An 18,955-nucleotide genomic window follows, 5' to 3' on the forward strand; every position below is an offset into this window, starting at 1 on the left:
CACAGATTTAAGGAAGAAGCTTTATAGACCACCTTTTTTAAAGTTTTTTATTAAAGACTGATTATTATCAAAATTAAATGGAAACTTCACTTACAACATATTATCTGAAGAAAAAAAAAATACTGTGAGGTAAGACACACCAACTGCCCATACAGGTGCAGGTGAGGATAAAAAGGAGCTGACATAGAATATTAAGTCAGGAACTTCTTGAGTTATTGAAAGAAAATACTTATTATTTGTATTATTTGTGCAAAAATACTATGGGAGTATACCCGCAGCGGTGAACTTGAGGATGAGAAGCCATCTCATGCAGATAAATTCGACAACGACCTCATATTAGTATCTAATCCATAGTTTTATGGGGGTCACTGGGCTCAGTGGTGACAGACCCCTATTCATGGTGGAGGGGTAGAGGGCCAAAGATAGCAACGTATCAGCGTACCTCGGTAAAACCTGAAGCAACGTCTTTGCCACACTTGCTTCGTGGAAATAATTATTTGATAGGAAGACAATCCTATCATGCCTACGACTGAGGGTGTAGATGAAAAGGTGTCACATAGAAACGTAACTCAGAGACGCCTGGAGCATATTTGGTAAACAGGATGTCCCGCAAAGGTAGTGACAAATTTCGAGGTGTTGTAGAAGGTGTCTCGAGGAACAGGTCTGGAATAGGAGCCTGTGTCAACGACGCTACAGAGTGACGAACTTACAGGCGCCTGCCACTGCGCCACCCCTTTGGCAGAAAACGTCACTTCGTACACTGACGGACAGTATGCGGAACGTCTCGCACATTCATCTACTTGATTACTCTGCTATTCACAACAAAGTGCCTGGAAGAGGGTTCAATGAACCACCTTCAAGCTGTCTCTCTAGCGTTCCACTCTCGAACTACGCGCCTGAAAAACGAGAACTTAAATTTTTCAGTGCGAGCCCTGATTTCTCTTATTTTATCGTGATTATCATTTCTCCCTATGTAGGTGGGTTCCAATAGAATGTTTTCGCAATCGGAGGAGAAAGCAGATGACTGAAATTTCATGAGAAGACCCCGTCGCAACGAAAAAGCCTTTGTTTTGATGATTGCCACTCCAGATCACGTATCATGTCTCCGGCACTATCTCCCCTATTTCGCTATAATACTAAACGAGCCGTCCTTCTCTATACTTTTTCGAAGTCATCAGTCAGTCCCACCTGATGCAAATCCCACACCGCGCAGCAGTACTCCAGAATAGGACGGACAAGCGTTGTGTAAGCAGTCTCTTTAGTAGGCCAGTTGCACCTACCAAGTGTTTTGCCAATGAATCGCAATCTTTGGTTTGCTCTATCCACAACATTTCCAATTTAGGTTATTTGTAATTTTAATCGCTAAGTATTTAGTTGAATTTACAGCCTTCAGGTTTGTGCGACTTGACCCGTTATAGAAATTTAGCGGATTTATTTCAGTACTCATGTGAATAACTTCACACTTTTCTTCATCCGGGGTCAATTGCCACTTTTCGACCATACAGATATCTTATCTAAATGATTTGGTAATTCGTTTTCATCATCGGATGACTTTACAAGACGGTAAATGACAGCATCATCTACAAACAATCTAAGACGGCTAATCAGATTTTCTTCTATGTCGTTACTATACATCAGGAACAACAGAGGGCCTATAACACTTCCTTGCAAAACGCCGGATACTACTTCTGTTTTAGTCGGTGACTTTCCGTCTATTACTACGAACTGTGACCTTTCTGACAGGAAATCACGAATCCAGTCGCACAACTGAGGCGACATTCCATAGGACGTAGTTTGGTTAGAAGACATTTGTGAGGAACGGTATCGAAATCCTTCTGCGAATCTAAAAATATGGAATCAATTTGACATCCTCTGTCGATATCACTCATTACTTCATTATATAAACAGTTGTCTTTCACAAGAACGATATTTTCTGAGTCTGTGCTGACCAAGTGTCAATAAATCGTTTTCTTCAACGTACTTCATAATGTTCGAACACAGTATATTTTACAAAACCCTACTGCAAATCGACGTTAATGATATGGGCCTGTGATTCAGCGGATTACTCCTACTTCCCTTTTTGGGTATTGGTGTGGCATGAGCAATTTTTCAGCCTTTAGGAACGGATCTTTCTGTGGGAGAGTGGTTGTATATAATTCGTAAATACGGAGCTATTGTATCAGCATACTCTGAAAGGAGCCTGACTGGTATACGATCTGGACCGGAGGCCTTACCTTCATTAAGTGATTTAAACTGCTTTGCTACACCGAGGATATCTACTTCTATGTTTCTCACCACGGCAGTTGTTATTGATATGAACTCAGGAATATTTACTTCGTCTTTTTTGGTGAAGGAGTTTAGGAAAACCGTTTTTAATAACTTTGCTTTAGTGGCACTTCCATCAGTGACTTCACCGTTGTTATCGCGCAGTAACGGTATTGATTGCGTCTTGCCACTTGTGTGCTTTATGTATGACCAGAATTTCTTTGGACTTTCTGCCAGATTCCAAAGTAGAGTATCGTTGTCGAAATTTTTAAAAGCATCTCACATTGAAGTACGCTCTATATCTCGAACTTCTGCAAAACTTTGCCAATCGTGGGGATTTTGCGTTCTTTTAAGTTTGGCATACTTTTTTCGTTTCTTCTGCAACAGTGATCTGACCCGTTTTGTGTACCATAGAGGATCAGTACCGTCACTTATTAATTTATGTCGTATATATCTCTCAATTGCCATCGATACTATCTCTTTGAAAACATTCCACAACATTTCTACACTTACATGATCAGATCGGAAGAAGAGTACACAGTCTCTTAAATAGGCGTTAAGAGCATTTTTATTAGCTTTTTTAAATAGATATACTTCGCACTTCTCTTTAATGGTTGTAGATGTTACGGTTCTCAGCCTAACAGCAACTGCCTTGTGGTCGCTAATCCCTGTATTCTCCACGATACTCCCATTTGTTCAGTATTATTTGTTGCCAAGAGGTCAAGTATGCTTTCACAACAATTTACCCTTCGAGTGGGCTCATGGACTAACTGTTTAAAATAATTTTCTGAGAAAGCATTCAGTGCAATTCCGGATGACGTTTCATGCCTGCCGCCGGCCTTAAACGTATAATTTTTCCAGCATATCGAAGGTAGATTGAAGTCACCACCGACTATAATTGCATGAGTGGGCTACCTATTTGAAATGAGACTCAGGTTTTCTTTTGACTGTTCAGCAACTATATCTTCTGAGTCAGGGGGGGAGGGGGAGGGGAGGGGGAGGGGGGCTGTATTGTCAAGTATAGCCCCTACCCATACTATTTCGCAGGAATTGTTATTCATTGATAGCGACTGATTGCCACGAGTGCTTAAAAAGGCCTTGTCTCCTTTGAATGCGATGCTCTGTTGCCGTGGTGGTGACCGTTTCGGACACAGGTTTCCATCCGCTGTTTATGTTTCTCCTGAAACCCTCTAAAATCTTCAGTGTTTCTCGGTATACAGGAAGAAAATACACTACTGATGATAGATCATGTCCGAAACCATCATCCACCAAGGCAAATGAGCATCGCGTTCATAGGTGACAAGGCCTTTCTACGCAGCAGCTAGCTCGTTTTGCTAAACTGGCAATCGTGGCAACCAGCCGTGATCGCTGCATAAGAAACAACGTTGTGAGGCATTCCGCCTACGGTCCGTCAGAGTACAAAGTCACGTTTGCCGCAGAAGGTGTGGCCTAGTTGCAAGTGTTGACTCCTATAAATTCGAAGGTCTATGGCACCATTGGATGATGTGTCTGTACATGGGTTCCTGTCCTTCATTTGTTCCTCAAAACACCCTCTACAAGCCCTCGAAGTTTGTCGCAACATTTCTTGGATACCGTGTGTATGTGACTCGTTATTTGTCTAAAAATACGGTGGGTGTAAGATGCCTCTATGACGCCTAAAGGTGAAAGATATGAGGGGGGGTAACGCGTAAATATGTTTGAAAACAGCCTGTTGGTATTTCTCGCTATATTTTGTCCACATGTACGAAGTACTCTGTATCCCTTATTTCTGTTGTTCAGTGCGTCAGCAGGGATCGAGAATGAACGCTGCGTACTTCTTATAGATACAGAATTGTACGTTTGTTTAGGACTGAACTGAACCTGCATGGGCAAAGGTAACAGATGAAATATGTGTGCTGACACATTTGTGGAATATGTGTACAAATATGTCTGAAATATATTATCCACACTACCTGTAATATATAAGATGTGTGAAATATACGTGAGGTACACGTGTGCAGGTGAAGCCGCGGTCAAAAAGCTAATGTAATATAAATTATATTCAGTATACAGCACTGAATTACAAATCAGACAAAAAGAAATATTATAGAGAATAACAATTAGGAACATTATAGATGTCTGCGACGTGGACAGAATGTACTCAAGCAGCGTTAGTTGTCAAAGAAATCCAACATCGTCAATGAAACGAACTCCATGTCACTGACTCATGCTCCATTCGCATTGTTGTCTTGCCCACTTTCCTCGACAATTGGAGTGGTAAGGGGCGTCTACAGTTATTCATAAGAATGCGTAGTGGCCAGATTCATAAAGTGGCCAAATTGACCGCATTAGTGATTGCGTACTGTCCGGATCGACTCAGCCGTCCCAGTTGCCTTAAAAATGGCAGCCTGGCATTTCTCATTCATCCCCCTCGAGATAACTTCACTCATTGTTCGTCGGTAGCGGTCATGACTTGACGTTAACAGCTGGCGACCATTAAGAGACCGATTTTCAATGTCCTGTGATCACGATAGTGGCTGAATGTTTGACTGACGTCGCTCTGATGTTTGCGATCAGGCGGGCAACTTAGCTTGCCGACAACCCTACTTGCCTTAAAACGAAAATTCACACCCTGTTTGAACTTGAAGGCAACTAAACAGAGAGCATAGTAACTACAAAACACATTGTCCGTTCACAGTTCGATCCACAGCGCGCTCCACTTAACTACACTGAGAACGCAGGTTTTGGTGATTTATTCATCGTGTCACAAGAACTTCTATATCGTTTAACCAGACATTCACCGTAAACTGCTCCAGGGAAGGTTTATACCACCCTCTTGAGAAGGATCGTTTGTGTGTTTTGATCTGAGACCTATTTCTCTGTAGTCTTATGATCACAGATACACAGTGTGTACAGTCAACTGAGTAAGGGACATAAGGGTTATGGTGCATGTCTGGTTGGATGAAAAAGTATTTCTCGTGGCTTTAGTGTTGATAGGATGAATAAATCGACAAATAGCCGGCCGGAGTGACCGAGTGGTTCTAGGCGCTTCAGTCCGGAACCGCGCGATCGCTACGGTCGCAGGATCGAATCCTGTCTCGAGCATGGATGTGTGTGATGTCCTTAGGTTAGTTAGGTTTAAGTAGTTCTAAGTCCTATGGGACTGATGACCTCAGATGTTAAGTCCCATAGTGCTCAGAGCCATTTGAACCATTTTGAAATCGACCAATAAATAATAGCACAGCTACGTTCGTAATTGGAACTCTCAACACATCATCTTTAAGATAATCCCACTGCGAGAAGTCACGCAGATTAAGAGCAGGTGATCTGGACGACCAGGCTCTAGGGGAATGGAGGAGGAGATTAGTGTTTGACGTCCCGTCGCCATCGAGGTCATTAGAGACGGAGCACAAGGTCGGATTAGGGAAGTATGGGCAAGGGAATCGGCTGTATCCTTTCAAAGGAGCCATCCTGGCGTTTGCCTGAAATGACTTAGGGAAATCATGGAAAGCCGAAATCAGAATGGCCGGACGCGAGTTTGAACCGTCGTCCTCCCGAATGCTGTAGGGAACTGACGACTGATAACTGTAGCACTTCCGAAATGCCCCTGCCGCAGCCGCTTCAGTGGCTGTGCAATATGTGGAGGAGCGCCATCTTGGATAAAAATAATTCTACCGACATATCGACACTTAGAAAAGACAGTGAGAGGCGGGAGAGGTGAAGGGGGGGGGGTTGGCAGGAGGGAGAGGAGGAGGTTGTTGGTGTGCAGAAGACTCTAACAGCGTTTACCAGTGATGATACAGGTAACAGAAGCTGCAACACTCATCTCCTCGAAAAAATACGGACTTGTGATAAAAGATGATGTCAACTCGTACCACACAGTTATATTTGCAGAATAAAGCAGTGCCAGCTGATGTACACGCAGATTCTCGGTTGCCCATATTCTGCGTATTGACATGTCCTTGGAGATGGAAATGGGCTTCGTCTGTCGGAATGTTCCATGGCCATTCATTGCCTACTTCCATGTGAGCAAGAAATTCCAGAGGGAACGTTTATCTTGCTGGCAACTCAGCAGGAAGCAACTCCTGAACTTCGGTGATTTTGTATGGATAACAATGCAGATGTTTCATAGGATTTATGCACTGTGCTCGCAGGCATGTCCTACGTTCGGGCAATTCCCTATACACTGCCTGTTTGCACACCACCGCTCTACCCCTCCTGCAATGCTCCGACCACATCTTCGACAGACGTCGGATCAACTGGTTTCCTCCCTCTGGCAACTTGCACTTCAAAAAAACTTGTCATTTCCAATTTTGTAATCATTTTCTCCAGACTCTTAGCATAAATCGGACCAATGTCTATTATCACGCCCTTGAGTGTCCGACACTTCTGCAGCTTTTCCAGCAGCGCACGGCCCTTCATGGACACAGTCAGTTGGGCGTCTCGGAAGCAAAATAAGGAAAAGTCATGAGCCACGCGTCTGTTGGTGTGCGTATTTTGGTGCTTACAGCGCCATCTACTGGCCAAATTTTCGTTTTCTTTTTTTCCATGACGTTTTTCTCTGCATCAATAATATTCAGTTCAGATTTTGCGTCATTCTGAGCAGTAGCTCTCTTTCTACCCTGGTTTGAAGCTGGCACTTTAATGATGGAAACCCTTTACATTAGGAATGCGTTGACATCAGATTTTGTTGTTTAGATTCCAAGTTTTTACATCCTGTGTACGCTGTGGCTGCCAACAGAAATGAGCCATAAGTCTATATTAACACACCGACTTAAAAAAATGCAACCAAAAAATGATTAACGTACAGTAATGGAATTTCGGGAATACATTTGCCTGGGCAACATATGTAAGTGGTTAACCTCGCAAGATTACAGGTTAATGTAAGCGCTAGATGAGCATTGCAAATGTGAAAAGCTGGTACATAAAAAACCGGTGTAACCGCAATAATGTTGAATGCAAGCGTGCACACGTACATCCATTGGGTTTTACAGGTGCCAAATGTTAGTTTGGAGCATGGTGTTCTATGTCTGTTGCACTTGGTCCGTCAATATAGGGACAGTTAATGCTGTTTCTGGATGACGCTGTAGTTATCGTGCGTGACCGTATGTGCTCGATAGGAGACAGATATTGTGATTGAACAGGTGAAGGGAACATGTCCATACTTTGTGCAGCATGTTGGGTTAAAACAGCGGTACGTGGGTGAGCGCTATCGTGTTGGAAAACGCACCTGGTATGCTGTTCATGAAAGGCAGCAGAACAGGTCGAATCCCAGACTGACGTAAAAATTTGCAGTCAGGGTGTGTGGGATAATCATGAGAGTGCTCCTGCTGTCATACAAAATCGCACCCCAGACCACGACTCCAGATGGTCCAGTGTGTCTAACACGCAGACAGGTTGGGTGCAGGCTTTCAACTTGCCTCCTTCTAACCAAGACACGGCCAAACTGGCACTGAGGGAGAACCACCCCACCTTCCATCAAGACCTCCACCCAGTCCTCCAAAGAGTTCTCGCTTGACACCACTGAAGTCGCAAATGTCGGTGGTTTCGGATCAGTGAAACGCACGCTACAGGGCATCTGGCTCGGAGCTGTCCTTGAAGTAAGCGATTTGCAACAGTTCGTTGTGTCACTGGTGACAACTGCTGCTTAAATTGCTGCTGCAGATGCAGTACGATGTGGAAGAGCCGCACACCGAATACGATGGTCTTCCCTTTCGGTAGTTCCATGTGTCCGTCCGGAGCCCGGTCTTCTTGCGACCATACATTCTCTTGACCACCACTGTCAGCATTCACGTGCAGTGGCTACATTTCTGTCAAGTCTTTCTGCAGTATCGCAAAATGGTTCAAATGGCTCTGAGCACTATGGGACTTAACATCTGTGGTCATCAGTCCCCTAGAACTTAGAACTACTTAAACCTAACTAACCTAAGGACATCACACACATCCATGCCCGAGGCAGGATTCGAACCTGCGACCGTAGCAGTCGCGCGGTTCCGGACTGCGCGCCTAGAACCTCTAGACCACCGCGGCCGGCTGCAGTATCGCAGAAGCAACATCCAGCCACTGGTAGAAACACGCCTGCCGACTTTCGTTTATGTCACCCAAGTCCTTCCTAGTGTTGCGGTCTTTTTTCCACCAGTGTGCATCATTTCATACGCAATATTTGTTCAGAATGTATGTTTTAAACTATGTATTCCGGTACAATGGTGGCCTATACCCCTTTTTGCGCTTACCATTTCAGTGCTTGCCATGTCCTAAGCTGTACTTGATTATTATAAGTCTGCTGACTGTGTTGCTGTTATTGGTTTTATGCTTGACGTGACCTGTGGGCATCGGTAAAAATTGGTGATGTTTTCGTTTGAATAAATATTTGGCAGTGTTCCCTATTTATTGCTTGTGCTTCGAATTTACAATAGCTTTTACTTACGCTTTCTCGTGTTCATTGGCGAATCCAGAATGTTACCACATTGCTGTGGCTTTCATGCTCTTTTCACTGACATTTACCTATCAGGTAGGCTGCTGACAGTCATTATATTATGGGACCAAACTGCTTAGGTCATCTGCCACTAAGCTTACACATTACTTAATCTTATGGAACCAAACTACTGAGGTCATCGGTCCCCTAACCTTACACACGACTTAACCTAACTTAAACTAACTTACGCTATGGACAACACACACACCCATGCCCGAGGGAGGACTCGAACCTCCGACGGGGGGAGCCGCGCGGACCGTGACAATACGCCACAGACTGCGCGGCTGCACCCGAATTTATTCTTTGTTGTTTGTTAGTCAGTTTACAGTGTTGCAAAATACTGCTGGATCAATTATGACTTTGTCGCCCCACATGATAGCTTTTGTGGTAATCTTTTATTATTCTTTATAAATCATAGAGATGATTGCCGTGTTTTACCGTTGTAAATCCCCAACACAATCTATATATACTAAACCGCACCAAGCGGATTTTTAAATCAAACCCTAGACGAAATTTTACTGATGCCCATGAGTCACTTTAAACATAAAAACAACAACAACACATTCAGCATGCAAAGAATAACCAAGCACAGCTCAAGACAGTTCAACTGCAGCAATGATAAACTTCAAAAAGGGGAATCTACCAATATTTCACTGTTTAGGCGTTATATTCTCGACAAAAATTTAACTCAGGTGTTGCTCGGAAATTGTGGCTGTTTTTTGTTGAAAGCCACACGGCACACACAATATAAAAAAGGTAAACATTACTTGTGATCTAAACAACGTCAAAAACTGATGTCCACATTTTCCTAACCTGCGTAAAATTTGTGTGTTTGTCTTTCAGATACAATAAAACAAAAAACGCACTGAACATGCCAGAACTGCACTGAAACATGTCTGGGGATTGAACAGAGCAATAATTCTGCTCTTGCAAGAATGCAGACCCTCTGTAATTCGTTAATAAATCAGTAATTAAAGAGTGTCATTCCAACTGAGTAGCTTTGTTGGAATACAGTTTCTCTATAAATAGCAGCCCTACGACAAAGACAGCCAAGCAGTCATTACCTCTGTGAAGGTGTACTCGTAGCCATCGGGGTTGAGCACGGGGATGATGTGCCAGTCGACGCCGTCTGTGAGCGCGCCCTCGGCTGCGTTCTCGACCAGCTGGTTGATGACGTAGAGGGCGGCAGCTGGCGCGATCCACTCCCTGGCGTGAATGCCCGCGTCGATCAGGATGACCGGCCTGGAGCCGCCGCCTCCAGAGGATATCTGGATGATATCCAGAGGGCGACCCTCGGACGTCTGTCCGATGGTCTGCACAGTCACCGTACTGGGATAGCTTGATGCTAGCTGCGACAGGTACTGCCGAATCTGTGAAACCAAAGTCAGAATGTTAACTGGGCGCCTCGAAATTAGGGACAACCGAGGGATCCCGCATTCGTAACCAGCGGTATGGCAGACTATGATGGATCCTTGTGCAGTGTACCGTTGTGTGGTTATGGCACTCTGTTTATTGAATGAAAGGGAGGGGGTGAAGCATGGTGCCGAGACGTATACAACTCGTCACTCGCTAGAAGGCTACCCGTTTCGAGTACCACTAACTGGGCTGACAAGCTAAGTGTCTCCGACTGAAAGGACAGACCACAGTCAGCTGTGTCAGATACTCGTACTATCTGCCGCCGCGTAGAAGATGAAAGATTAAGGACAACTTTGGTAAAAAGTCTGTTGATCTGGAACTTTAGGCAACCCTCCTCCAGTGGCTTAAATGTTGATGGTGAAAATTCCCCCTTTCTTCTGGATTCTACTTGGTTGGCTCTCGAAGGATGGTGGCGATATTATGATTTCAGCAACAAGGGCAGAATCGTCATTTTTTTCTATAAACATATTCTTTACATTTAAAATGACGATTGTGGATTGCTGGGATATTCAGTACTGCGAGCTATAGCCGCAGCTAAATGTTTTACTGAATGTCATTTCGAAAATGGACGATTAAGTTTGAAAGTAGGCCTAAACAACAACTATAACTAAACATAATACACAATCAACACATTCAATAAAAGATCAAATTAATAATGATGTCATAGAACCATATAACGTGGTATTGCAGTCAGTTTTGCTGAAGATAACTTTAGGTCGAAAAGCAAAATACACTCCTGGAAATTGAAATAAGAACACCGTGAATTCATTGTCCCAGGAAGGGGAAACTTTATTGACAAATTCCTGGGGTCAGATACATCACATGATCACACTGACAGAACCACAGGCACATAGACACAGGCAACAGAGCATGCACAATGTCGGCACTAGTACAGTGTATATCCACCTTTCGCAGCAATGCAGGCTGCTATTCTCCCATGGAGACGATCGTAGAGATGCTGGATGTAGTCCTGTGGAACGGCTTGCCATGCCATTTCCACCTGGCGCCTCAGTTGGACCAGTGTTCGTGCTGGACGTGCAGACCGCGTGAGACGACGCTTCATCCAGTCCCAAACATGCTCAATGGGGGACAGATCCGGAGATCTTGCTGGCCAGGGTAGTTGACTTACACCTTATAGACCATGTTGGGTGGCACGGGATACATGCGGACGTGCATTGTCCTGTTGGAACAGCAAGTTCCCTTGCCGGTCTAGGAATGGTAGAACGATGGGTTCGATGACGGTTTGGATGTACCGTGCACTATTCAGTGTTCCCTCGACGATCACCAGTGGTGTACGGCCAGTGTAGGAGATCGCTCCCCACACCATGATGCCGGGTGTTGGCCCTGTGTGCCTCAGTCGTATGCAGTCCTGATTGTGGCGCTTACCTGCACGGCGCCAAACACGCATACGACCATCATTGGCACCAAGGCAGAAGCGACTCTCATCGCTGAAGACGACACGTCTCCATTCGTCCCTCCATTCACGCCTGTCGCGACACCACTGGAGGCGGGCTGCACGATGTTGGGGCGTGAGCGGAAGACGGCCTAACGGTGTGCGGGACCGTAGCCCAGCTTCATGGAGACGGTTGCGAATGGTCCTCGCCGATACCCCAGGAGCAACAGTGTCCCTAATTTGCTGGGAAGTGGCGGTGCGGTCCCCTACGGCACTGCGTAGGATCCTACGATCTTGGCGTGCATCCGTGCGTCGCTGCGGTCCGGTCCCAGGTCGACGGGCACGTGCACCTTCCGCCGACCACTGGCGACAACATCGATGTACTGTGGAGACCTCACGCCCCACGTGTTGAGCAATTCGGCGGTACGTCCACCCGGCCTCCCGCATGCCCACTATATGCCCTCGCTCAAAGTCCGTCAACTGCACATACGGTTCACGTCCACGCTGTCGCGGCATGCTACCAGTGTTAAAGACTGCGATGGAGCTCCGTATGCCACGGCAAACTGGCTGACACTGACGGCGGCGGTGCACAAATGCTGCGCAGCTAGCGCCATTCGACGGCCAACACCGCGGTTCCTGGTGTGTCCGCTGTGCCGTGCGTGTGATCATTGCTTGTACAGCCCTCTCGCAGTGTCCGGAGCAAGTATGGTGGGTCTGACACACCGGTGTCAATGTGTTCTTTTTTCCATTTCCAGGAGTGTAAATAAAGAGAACAATTAAAACTGCCTAGCATTATTAAGTGTTGTTTGGCCCACTACATAAGTTTTTAATTTCCTTTTTGTATCTGCCGTGAATCGATATGGTATATTTCCAAACACTGTTACAAATATGCTCCATCCTCATAAACTGACCCTTGTCAAGATTCTTCTCAAGCGAAGTTCTATCCGTACAGCTTTCTTAGAAATTAAATTTATAGCTCTGTACAAATCAATAATTTGTAATTTAAGCCACAAGATTTCAATTAATAAGTGAATAATAACAGCATAAAGGGCATTTGGAAAGCTAAACGAAGTTTCAAAAACTGTAAGGGTTGTTTACATTTCTGCTACTGGGTAGAGGCTGACAGCTACCAAATTAACATTCTTTAGCCATTGCGTACTTTAATTTATAATTTATGTAGGCAAAATACAATACCTAAGACAAAAGTTAAGTACCGAGAAACGGAGGAAAAGAGGAAATGAATCTTCACGGGTTGAGAGGATATGTTATTTGATTTCACTTATTACCAAAGAACTTGGCACTACAAGTCTACTTATCTTTGGACTTATCTGCATGATGTTGCACTCCCTCTGGCAAGGATGCAGGCTCTAATTCTGTTGGGAAAAGTGTTGTAAACCTGTTGTGTCCTGTTGTGAGACGAAATAGCTAACAACTACTATATCTGATCCATGATATCCTTTATACTGGCACAGGAATGGAGTTGACGTCCGAATTGGTCTCCCACATATTTTACTGTGGACAGATCTGGGGATCTTCCTGATCATATGAGTACATCAACATCCCGATGATGGGTCACAGGGACACTCGCCGTATGTGAATGAACACTCTCTCGTCCAAAAATGGCACAACGGTACTGTCTCATGAGAGATAAAAAGTGATCACACAAGATGTTCTTGTCGTTGTGTTATTCTGTCAGAGTTTCCTCACCGTTACCAGCGGAGAGCTGAAGATATACTTGATAACACCCCACAACACGAGTAACACCTCCGTGTCTCTCCAAAGCATTGGATAAATGGCAGTTCTTCCCAGGCGGCCAGCAAACTCACCGACGATGGTCATCCGGACACAGCGCTATGCCCTTCATCAGCAGTCCATGCTTCCCTATCGCGCTACCACTCCAAACGTAGCCGTTTGTGTCATGGTGTTAATGGCAGCCTAAGCGTGGGACCGTAATTCTCAAGTCCGGCCGATGCAGTTCTCCGACCGATAGTGTGTAATATCACAGAATGTTGCAGGCAGTCCATTACTTCATCTCGGATGGCAGATGCAGGTGTGAAGGGGTTACGATGTGTTTGGTACACAGTACGTTGACCCATCTTTGTGTTGGTCAGATGTGGTTGACTAGAATCTTGACAACGTGTATGTCTGCACTCACCTTCTCATGCAGCCTAACAACCGGCTACTGTCAGGTTCGACTAACCCACAAATTTTGATATTGCCCGATTCGACCAGCTGGTCAGACGGAAACCCCAATGAGGTCCCTTTCGAACTCTGTCAGGCGCTGACAATTCTGTCTCACATGCGTATATGGTAACTCTGTGGCTTTCACAGTGATCATTCAACATCTAACGTTGTCCACGTCCTATCAGACTTGGTAACAGCACTAAACACAAACAACATTAATCTACTCTAGTGGCCATTCTAACTGTCACAGAGAATTGCAACTCCCACGATTAACATACCAGCCAATGGTGAGTATGTGTGCGAAGTTACGCTGACAATCGAGTGTGTTTTCTGGGAGCTTGACGTTTTCTGTAAGGCAGTGTAAATTATTTTCGTGACACAATGATGTGACGTAGATTATATTCCTTATGAGAGCGTCTTGATGAAGGCTCCTAGTAATTGTGGGTAGGGATTGCGATGTGGCAAGTACTGCAGAAGACGTTAGATGGAAAAATATGTGGCATGGCTTTGAGGGAAGGAAGTGATAGTTGGATTGTAGATGTCAGTTGGGCGAGGAAAGGGTAGGTTGGAGATTACGTTTGGAATGGGTTGGGAGGAATAGATATCAGCGCTGAGTTCGTGATATGGAAGGGGATGGCGTTAGAAATTAGACTGGGAGAGGATATGGTGTGCTTTTAAGATTAATTAGGTTGACTTGACTGTTGTAGATTGTCAGGTGAAGGGTTTTGGTGCAGAATACTCGAGTGATATTTCCTGCAATTAGTGCCTGGGATTTTGCAGGATTGATGGAGAGATATCACTGATTATTTCATGGGGTAAAGTTGTTGAAATGGAGTTTCAGGAATGAATGTAGGATACTACTGAGTGCAGGGAAGGTCATGTTCTGAGCATACTGTAGCAGGTATGCAGAAGGGATGAGTTTTCGGACCTCAGCTGTGTATAGGAGTGTGTATAGGAGTGGTAGTCACACTGCATTACCAGCTCAGGTTTATAACAGTCAGACATAGATTTTCTGTGCGAGAAACTTTGAAGCATTGTGGGCTGCTCAGCGAGATATGGACAGGTGCATGATGAGAACCGCTAAGGGAGTCAAGACAACAAGCGTGCAGAGCAGCACGAAGACTGCAGTGGGGGCCTTCATTACAGCCACGCTGAAAACGAAATGGAGCTGCACGGGGCACGTAGCCAGCTGGATGGACGGGCCAAAGAACTGAAAGTCCAAAGCGGCTACTACACTGCCCGAAATAAATTAATTCACCTCAAAGACGACGTCGATTTTGATATAATGTTGGCATATGGCACGTGGAGGGTTGTAGTTCACGTCATTCTTTTCTCTGCAGGATTAATAAAGTCTGCGCTGAAGCAGGATGCATGTGAGTTTACATATTTTTTTGCTTTTTTATGTACTCACAATTCTCAGAACTAGATATGACCACAAACTCTCCGCGACGGTCTCATTCCTAATAAATGAACCTGTAATGAACACGATACTCTTCCTTAGAGCTTCTCCGTTTCCTCTAGCAGCTTTTATGGCACAGATCCCAAACTGATAAGCAATATTCTAGTATTGGTCGAACAAGGGTTTTACAGGCTGCCTCCTTTGTGGGTGGAGTACACTTGGTGAGGATTCTTCTAGTGAATCTCAGTCAGACATATGCCTTACCTTGTATTAGTTTTATGAGGTCGCTCTACCTTAAATCGTTCTCTTTTAGAGAGGTGCTGGAATGGCTGAAAATGGTCCACCCCACAGTTTTAAATAGTATTTCGGTATGGTAACGATCACCATATTCGAGCAAGACCATACGTAATCTTTTTCGGTTGTTCTAATGGATTTATTGGAGTCCTCCCTACAGTCCCAACGTGCCTCGATGTGACGCTTATCTCAGTGAACGACAAAATAAGCGCGTGTGTTGTAAGAGTTGTCATTTAACAGCGTACAAAGATGTCACTTCATTATGAGTACACTACAACCCCATTAGCACTTTCCAGTTTATTAATGCGCATGACCAGTTCCGAGATATTCAGCGCCATTATCAATGTCACGGTGTAAATAAAGCTTTATTCACTCTGTCACGACGTGGCAACATTAAATACAAGGAGATATTTCCTGAACAGGAATCTGCGCCTTGCTGTAGCGATGAACAGATGATTGACAGCAAGCATTGTAACCAATATGAAACGCTTGGCATACAACAACCATGGTCCATGTTCTCAGCTTATCGTCTAGCCGTTCGAAATACTATAAATTGAGAAACAGTTTCCTTTCGGTAAAAGGTGTATACGATACTGTAACAGTTTCAAGAGAAATGTTCATCATAGTTAGCAGACAGTCGCAAGTGAATGAGTAAGGATTTTACAAATTATGTATAGGTATCTATGTCCGGCTCATATGTTAGTACTGATCGTTCTTAGTTACATAAAATTGTTGTAAATTTTGAAATTCCATCTCTTTGCTGTTATAGGGAGCCAGACAATACACTCTTAGCTCTGGCAATACTCACATCATCGTAGCGTTGGTACTCGGTGAATGATATGCGCTCCTCGGGGCTTTTGGGGATGGATCTCACTAGCGTCAGATTTCGCTCCTTTTCGAAGATCCTGAAAATCGACATTCGTAGTACTTGTTCACCATAGAAATGATTCTGTTTACAATAGAACGCATCGTTCTCTCAATAATAAGAATAATAATAACAGTAGTAGTAATAGTAATAATAATAATAAATTTTATTATTATTATTAATGCAAAAACTAGACATCACAATACAATAACGAAGCCGGAATGTCTATATGCAAGCGAATGTCTAGCATTAAACTACCTTCATTTTCTTTAGACTTTATCCCGTACGTACGGAGGGTCGGCATTGTTAGTATCTTATTTGGCATTGTTAATGTTAGAGGGTGGCCAGCTGCTATTCCTGTCACCTTCCCTTCGCCCCTGGGAAGGAATCTGTGTACCCCAACTGTCTGCATCATGTAAAAGTGTGGGAACGTGATGTCATGTAGAAGTGTTGGAACGTCATTTCATGTAAAAGTGTGGGAACGTTTCCTAAATGAATGCAAATCGTGTAATTGAGGGGGGACTTGGGTACCAGCCCAGTGCTCGCCTAGTAGGATGCGGGAAACCACCTAAAACCACATCTACGCTGGCCGACATATTGGATCCCATCGTTAATGCCGCGCGTGGTAGTTGCGCGGTCTGAGGCGCCTTGTCACGGTCCGTGCGGCTCCCCACGTTGGAGGTTCGAGTCCTCCCTCGGGCATGGGTGTGTGTGTTGTCCATAGCGTAAATTAGTTTAAGTTAGGTTAAGTAGTGTGTAGTCTTAAGGACCGGTGACCTCAGAAGTTTGGTTCCATAAAACCTTACCACATATTTCCAAATTTTTCATCGTTAAACCGCTGGACGAATTAGATCCGGGACGGCACGCCTGCCCTAATCCTAGTAGAGGAGTGTTTACAGGCGCCGCGGCTTGCAGCATTAAAATATATTCTAGATAAATTAGAAATTCCAAAAAACCTAATCATTAGGAAAATATTTGGCCACGAAAAACTGTGGCAGTTTGGAAATTACACAGTAATGATGAACTTTATCGAAACATCTAAAACGTACCAGAACTAATGAGGCAAAAAGACTGGTACTTTTGGGACATTTATATCAAACACAAGACGCTAGATTAACGAAAAGAAGACCGTCAAATAGTTGTGGGATAAGATGTCTACAACTTGTATTCATAAAGTAAAAGAGCATTTAGAAAAAAATAATAATATAAAAGGTGAAGAAGAGACAGACAGAGAAGCGTTTAGGGGAAAAGTATCGTAAATGGAAGGATCCCAAGGTAGGCGAGTGACAACATTGGTGTGAAATCGTCAAAAGACAGGAAGAAAAAACTTAGTGAACAGATGAAAGAGTGCTGAAAGGAAGAACAAGAATGCCACTAACGATAAGAAAATAATAATAATATTAATAATTGTTATTATTATTTGCACGTATGTTTCTACTGAATCACACGATGTACAACAAAGCACATTTTGAGAGTTACATTTTAACTTTTCGTTGTACCAATGTTAGTTTAAGACAGAGGTGACAGGAGGGGTGGTGGTGAAAATCGTGGAGCTCTTGTCTTTGCGCCGATGTCCGGAATTAAAATCCATATTTGTCAGCAGTGTCTCGTGAAGTGTTGATGGTGATACGTTGGTCGGATGGATAGGTTAAGCTTGGGCGGCCCCCTTCGTCCTCTTCGGCAGGAGTACGCTATGTGACGGCACCGAATGTCACCCTCCTCCTTCTCTTATCGTTTCTGCGCGAACACGAGGCTACACTACACGCATACCTATTAGTGTCATCTACACTTAACACATACACTTCCACACACAGCTCTCATACTTCACGGAGGAAAGCTGCCTGTAGGCTTGGATGCATAGAAAACAACTCTCCAATTAGGAAGCTGAACCTGTGCTTTGTGGTCTCCCAACAATACATGCAATACGACTACATTTTCATTGCCTCAGAGTCGGCTCCTTTCCGTCAGTCAGACCGAGTCGTTCCCATCTCCTTGGGTTTTTATGGCAGCTGGAGTATACGAATCACCTGAGGGCTAGGGGTGGCGTCTAAAATAGTAATCAAAACGCCCTCGGTCCCGGGTTCGAAACGCGCCCTTGCTCAAATTTTGATTAATACTCATCGTTGGCGGCTGAAGACTTCCGGCATAAGAAATCACTCTCATTCTGCCAACGGCCTTTCCAAAGAGAACGGAGGAGCGGACCGGGTTTCAGGGCACTCTCTTGCCCTTGGTGTGGGAAACTACCCCTAAAGGTGGAATAATCAAAGGCATGAGGGAGCAGAAGGCAATGGAAACCACTGCAGTAAAGATAAATAACGAGTATTCACTGGCCATGTGGCCTGCAAATGATTCCGGAATAGTCCCCCACTCAGATCTCCGGGAGTGGACTGCCGACGGGAACTTGACCATAAGGAAAAGATTGAATAACCAACGAAAGTATAATGTTCTACAAGTCGGGGGGGGGGGGGAATGTCAGAAGCTTGAACGAGATGGGGAAGCTGGAAAATCTGAAAAGGGAAATGCCACAGCTCAATCTAGATATAGTAGGTGAAGAAGAAGAGATAGAGAAAATATGTGAGGATACTGAAAGGGTAATACAAAGAGTAAAGGGATATGAAATGAAACAGTCGTGGGGGACTGGAATGCAGATGTAGGGGAAGGAGTAGAAGAAATGGTCACAGGAGA

The 18,955-nt window shown here is 44.5% G+C and overlaps 1 protein-coding gene across 1 annotated transcript in view; it reads right to left on the reverse strand.

Moving 5' to 3' along the window:
- LOC124796028 (carboxypeptidase B-like) overlaps positions 1 to 18,955 on the reverse strand; it is an 80,657-nt gene that overhangs the window by 19,731 nt on the left and 41,971 nt on the right. Inside the window, exons 3-4 of the mRNA XM_047260112.1 lie at positions 16,214 to 16,310; positions 9,784 to 10,089 (exon numbers count right to left, since the gene is read on the reverse strand). Coding sequence (XP_047116068.1) covers positions 9,784 to 10,089; positions 16,214 to 16,310 — 403 coding nt within the window. The remainder of the gene's footprint in view (positions 1 to 9,783; positions 10,090 to 16,213; positions 16,311 to 18,955) is intronic.

This window comes from Schistocerca piceifrons, chromosome 4, assembly GCF_021461385.2.
Source record: "Schistocerca piceifrons isolate TAMUIC-IGC-003096 chromosome 4, iqSchPice1.1, whole genome shotgun sequence".
NCBI lineage: Eukaryota > Metazoa > Arthropoda > Insecta > Orthoptera > Acrididae > Schistocerca > Schistocerca piceifrons.